The sequence below is a fragment of the Tupaia chinensis genome, unplaced genomic scaffold, assembly GCF_000334495.1.
Source record: "Tupaia chinensis unplaced genomic scaffold, TupChi_1.0 Scaffold139733_1, whole genome shotgun sequence".
NCBI lineage: Eukaryota > Metazoa > Chordata > Mammalia > Scandentia > Tupaiidae > Tupaia > Tupaia belangeri.
In genome coordinates, this window is record NW_006199613.1 from 632,567 (window position 1) to 638,332 (window position 5,766).

At 62.3% G+C, this 5,766-nt stretch overlaps 1 protein-coding gene across 8 annotated transcripts in view; it reads right to left on the reverse strand.

Moving 5' to 3' along the window:
* The window catches only part of CD44 (CD44 molecule (IN blood group)), a 73,387-nt gene that overhangs the window by 12,675 nt on the left and 54,946 nt on the right, over window positions 1-5,766 (reverse strand). For 7 of the 8 annotated variants that reach the window (XM_006162092.3, XM_006162094.3, XM_006162093.3 and 4 more), the window contains one exon: window positions 341-442. The exons of the other annotated variant lie outside the window; for it this stretch is intronic. In XM_006162092.3, coding sequence (XP_006162154.1) covers window positions 341-442 — 102 coding nt within the window. The remainder of the gene's footprint in view (window positions 1-340; window positions 443-5,766) is intronic. 8 annotated transcript variants of the gene reach the window in all.

The following is a 5,766-nucleotide window of genomic DNA, read 5'->3' on the forward strand; positions in this document are numbered from 1 at the left end:
CGCGTGTCCGCCCCCCGAGCCCCCCCCCGACCACTGCCCACCACCGAGCACCCCGCCCACCACTGTCCACCACCGAGCACCCCGCCCACCACTGTCCACCACCGAGCGCACCGTCCACACCGAGTGTACTGTCCACCACCAAGCATCCCGCCCACCACTCTCCACCACTGAGCGCACCGTCCACACCGAGTGCACCATCCACCACCGAGCGCACCATCCACACCGAGTGCACCATCCACCACCAAGCGCGCCGTCCACACCGAGCGCCATGCTTCGGCTGGCCCAGCCAGGACTGCAGCAGGGACGTGGGAGCAGCGGGAGTGGGCGGCCCCATCCTTACGCGTCGTCGCTGGAGCAGGTCCCGTCCCGTCCACATCTTGCGCCACACCCGTGTGTGGGTCTGCGGGAGGCTGCGGCACTGTGGTGGGGGTAGGCTCCACATCTGAGGGGTGAGATCAGAGTTATCCCGGTCCCGGCCCCAGCCTGAGGGCGGTTATGGTTACAGCAAACCTGGATGCGGGCAGGGAACACAGCTGCCCACCCGGACAGTCGCCGGGGCTCCCGCAGCTTTGGCCAGGCTGGCTTTGGTCTGTGGTTTTGCTGACTGTTTGTCATCTACCCCCCGTCCAGGTAAATAACATTTTAAAAATAACTCTGCTCTTCATTTAGCCTCCTTCACTTCATGGAGTGGATGTGCAAATAAAATACAAAATCCTCATCTGACACCACCTAGAAGGGGGCCCCGGCAGGCCACGGGCGGGGGGCGGGAGGCGGGCGTGGCACCGCCGGTGGGTCATGCAGTCTGTCATCGCCCACGCGAGCGTCTTTGGGGTTGAATGAGCACAGGCCCGGTGGCCTGGGAGTCCTGCCGACGTGTTCACGCGTGTGCCGCGGCCTGCTCTGCCCAGGGATGGGTTGGAGTGGACGTGAGCCACGGATGCCGTCGCATTGCTGACCTCGGCTCCCACACGGCCCGCCCACACTGCTGCCTCTCGGGAGCATCCCAGCTCCACGACCCCAGGGACGTCCGGAGGCTGGCAGACTGAAAACCTTCCAGGACAAACGCCGAGGCTGGCTGTCGCAGGTGCCCTCCCAGAAGAGTGCTGCCCGCCCCGCGGTGCAGACGTGTGTCCGCGTCCCGGCATGAGCGGAGTCCCTGGAGAGCTGTCACACCTTCCCTGGGGCGGCCTTGACGTGGTGGCTCATGAAGTCTTCACGGTCCGGGGACATCTCCTGGCTGGGCTCTGCGGCGGCCGTCTCCACGCCCCACAGCCACACATGGGTCTGCACACGCACTGGGTCCACGCGGCAGCCACCCAGCCGCTCAGCTCCACCTTGCTTTACACAGGGGCCCGCCATCTCCGTAGCTGCCGCTTTATGCCTCCCGTCCTCGGTACCTTCTCCAGGCCCTTGCTCTGCCTCTCCAGGCTTCCTCCGTTTTTCAAAAACAAGATCCAACAGGCTTCTCCTGTGCCCCTGGGGGTGGGGTGGGCCTGACGGTGTGGCCTTCACGGCTGCCTCACATTCAGTCACCGTGGCGCGGGGCGACCCTGTCAGCTGCAGCGAGAGCTCCTGAGAGCTGGGCCATGTGACACCTGCCTGTCGCCACGGCGCCTGGCCCGTTAGCAGGCGTTGAGGGCACAGCGCGGTGCTGGCGTTGGGTCCGGAACGCGTACGAGACACAGTTCAGAGGCCCCAAGGAAAGGGGCAGTGGACACAGCTGGGCTCCTGGACCCCAGCTTGGCAGTGAGTCACCAGCGAGGTCATCATGGCCGCAGTCGCCATGCCCTCAGCTCCTCTCAGCAGGGCTCGTCTTACCCTCAGTAATTTGGGTCCAGAAAACGTGTTTGACCCCATGACTGAACACTCATCCCCCGCTCAGTTCCTTGGACGTGTCCCCCTTGAGAACGTCACATTCCCACGGTCAGGGCAGGTCCTTATGTTACGAACACAAACCAAATAAAACGCTGCGGCAGCTACTCATGGGAGCAGCGAGAAGCCGGGCCTTCCCCTTGGCCAGGGTTTCAATCGCCAGAGGGAGCCTGCGTCTGCGGACTGCGGACAGGGACGGAGGCACAGAGAAGGTGCCCCGGCGGGCGTGGGGCTGCCGCCATCCCTTACCCCCCTTCCTCTGGCCTGCGGGGTTTGGGGCACACTCGCACACGCTTGGCATGTTTTTCAAGCCACTGCTGCCAGGATTCAAACCGTGGTCGGCGGTGTGGGGTCAGCTTCCCTCCTCGCTAGGCTGTGGGGCTGGCCCTCCTGCGGTGCCTTCCCAGGAACCCGCCCCCTGCTTTGATAAAGAAGCCTCCCTGCCAGTACAAAAATTGGTAAAACAGAATTCTAATCTTCACTTTTACTCTGTCTTTTCGAACTGCTCGTAGGTAAATGAAAGTGGTACTTAAGAGAGCGAGGAGCCAAAGTCACCCACACTTTCATTTTTTTGAGAGGTTTTTTTTTTTTTTTTGCTATAGGGCACGTGCGCTCGCCAGAAAGAGAGACAGAGACAGAGAGACAGAAAGCAAGAAATCACTCCCCAGGGGGGATGGCCACGCCGCAGTCCTTTCTCCATTCTCCTCTCGGGATCTTGGGCACGCACGCACACGCGCCCAGTGTGAGTTTAAGCCACCGGGTCTGGGACGCGAACCACGGTCAGCTACATGGGAGTCCAGCGACATTACACTAACTGCTGGTCCCGAGTCACCGACAGTTTCTGAGGGACAAGTGTAGTCTGGGCCCTAAGCCACTGGGCACGCTCTCCGGGCATCACAAGAGCGAGTACTGAGGCTTGCTCAGACTGCCGTCCTTACTGGAATAACCACTCGCCAAGTTCTGACCCCGAGCGTTCTCTACCAAAGACAAGGCCGTCCTTGCGTCTGCAGTGGGGACAGTCCTCGAGCCCGTCACCTCGCTTTCCTGAAAACCTTGCACTTAGAACAAGTAGGAGAGTCGGGAGACGCCCCTTTCTCAGGAGAGCGGCCTCCGCATCCGCCCGCCCAGGCCGGCTTCCTCTCTACCCTGACAAACCTTCACTCTCAGCTCCGGACCCTGACCCGGGAGTGTGCGTGCCGCTCCTGCCAAAGAAAACTAAGTTTGGGAGAAACTTCAAGTTCCCTAGGAGAGTAGACTGACCTAAAGCCAAGGGCAGATTTCTAGGAAAATAATCCTTAGTGCCTCCAGACGAGAACACAAACCGCTCAGAGATCGCCCATCCGTCCCTCCGCTGACGGGCGTGAGGCTGGGCCCGAGGAACCTGGCGGAGCTTCGGGTTCGGGCTGCCACCCCTGGCGTGGGGGCTGCCGTGGCCGCAGCTGGCGTGGCTCGGGGAGAGCACGGTCGGAGTGCTCATGGGGCTTTACCAGGGACGTGCCGCTCTGCAGACGGTTTTCCCGACAGCTGGCGGAGGAGAGGAAGCGCGGTGCTGGCAGGTCTGGCTGTTCCTGCGCTTTTTCTCAGCCACAGCCCGAGGACCGGAGGACCCGGACCTCGACAGCTCCCGCGGTGGGCAGGGGTGAGGAGAAGGTGGGTGCCCCGGAACCATGCCAGGCTGCCAGCCACTCCTGGGGTACAGAACCCACATCAGGTGCCATTCTGAGACATCCGTGTCCCAGCAAAAGGCCGCCTGCCCTTGGGGACCTGCAGAGGGGCGTGGCGCCCGTGGGTGCACGCGGGTAAGCACCTTCCCTCAGGAGCTGGCAGTCTGTTAGAAGCAGCGCTCTGCCAGTGGGCGGCCGGGCACGCGTGACTGAGGACGTGGCCAGGCCCTGCTTCCTCTGAGCCCACCCGGGAGACGAGGTGGGGATGGGCAGTGTCCCTGAGCCACGGCCGCAGCCATAGCTCAGGGCCTGTCACTGGAGCCACAGCTGTGCCAGGGTTGAGCTGGCACGCGGCGGAAGGCTGCTCCGTGTCCCACATCTTCACGGCCAGTGGAAAGGGGGCTCCCGAGAACGCGGGATGCGTGTTCTCTGCTGGGCAGGGAGCATTTCAACATGTGGGTGTCCCGGATGGAAGGGCCACCCGGGGAGCTCCTGGGCACAGCATGTGCATGCGTGGAGATGGTAAAGGACAGGAGCCCACGGTCCTGCAGTTCGAGACCAGAGAAGGTATTGTCATCTACGGAGGGGTCGGCAAGGCCACATTTTAAGATAATAATAAATTAATTCAATTAAAGAAATAATTCTTTAAAAATATAGAAAAGAAGACTTGACATAGACTGCCACATCACTCAAAGTTTTTTAAAAAGAAAGAAAAACCTAAAAAGGCCTCTGCCTCCCGCTGCTTCCCTACGCACTGGGCTCCCAGGCACCGGGGCCGTTCCCGGCAGAAGCAGGACTTGGTCGGCAGGCGGGGCTCTCCCACAGGCACGCAAGGCTCTTCTCCGGGAGCTGCGAAGCTCACTGATGAAGCCTGGGGTCCCCCTCCACGGCTCCTGGGCCTGCCAGCCTGGGTGACACCCTGCAGAAGCTGTCTCTACCTGTCGGCAGGCGCAGCGGCGGCCCAGCACCCTGGACGAGAGGCCCCTCGTTCCGAGCCTCAGGAGCAGCCTCCTGCTGTCCAAGCACAAGCCTGCACGTGCAGACGGGCCCAATGGGGCGGCCCGGGTCCTACGCGAGGGACCAGCGTGCCCTCTCTGCTTCCTTCTCTGCTAAACTTCTTCGGGCCAGGCTATGGAGGGGTCTCTGCCCAGGAACCGTTAGCCTACGTCGGAAGCTCATCCTTTACTTTCTGAAGACACCCTCAAACCGTGTTTCCAAATCCCTTTGGCTCCCAAAAACCTTCAGGAAGATTCCAGGCTGTGAGGACGTGACCAGCTTCATCCCAGACGCAAGCTTCGTTTGCCCTGGAAGACTGCAGCTCTCGGAGAGCGGTGAGAGCACATGCATCTCCTTCATTTTTTGGTTCTGTTCTTATGGGAAACGAGATTGTTCTGGAAGACCCGAGGGCTCATCCATGAGCAGGAATCACGAGACCATCGAAGGCTCCCCCGTCTCCTCGGGTGTCAGAGCAGAAGAGGCCGCCGCAGACCCCAGCCCTGGCTGGGAGCACCTAGCTCCCCTCCGAAGGGGCGAGCGGCCTGGCCACGCACTGAAGGACAGGCGAGAGCAAGGGACCGACCGGCTCACGGAGGTCTTCCCACGTCAGACTTCCTGAGTGACCAGAGTGCACTCCCTGCGCGGGTCCCTGGGCACCAGCCATCTTTAACAGCTCTGCTCTCTAGGCGCTGTGGCTTTGTCACCTGACGAGCTGCATGTCCCTCCTCGTCTCTGGAAGCCAGCGGGTCTGACGCTCTCTAGGCTCTGGGGATGAGGGGAAGCCGGTGGGCGCAGTAGACATGGCCCGTGTCTACACGGTGTCTGTCCTGCTCTCTGGGGTGTCTCGGCCACCCTGTGCTGCTCTGCCTGCAAGTGCAGGGCCTGCCCCGCTTCCTGGTGCTGTCGGTAGCGAGGGGACGTCCCCAAGGCACCGCTGCCACGTCTGTCTGAGCACCGTGGGGACCCTAATACACGGTGACTTCCTGCCAGCCGGCCTCGGGGGGCTGTCCTTCCACAGGGGGCCACAGGGCGCGGGCGGGTTTGAGCTCCCACGCCCGCACGGCCTCTCCGAGCAGCTGCTCGCAGCGAGGATGACTCCAGCCCGCCCCAAGAGAAGACGGGGCCATGGGACGTCCCACGGTGGCCCGATGTCACATCGCGCCCACCCGGTCGGAGGCAGCACCGGGAGCCAGCGGAACGCACTCTCTGCTGCACGGAGGCCACGCCAGCCTCG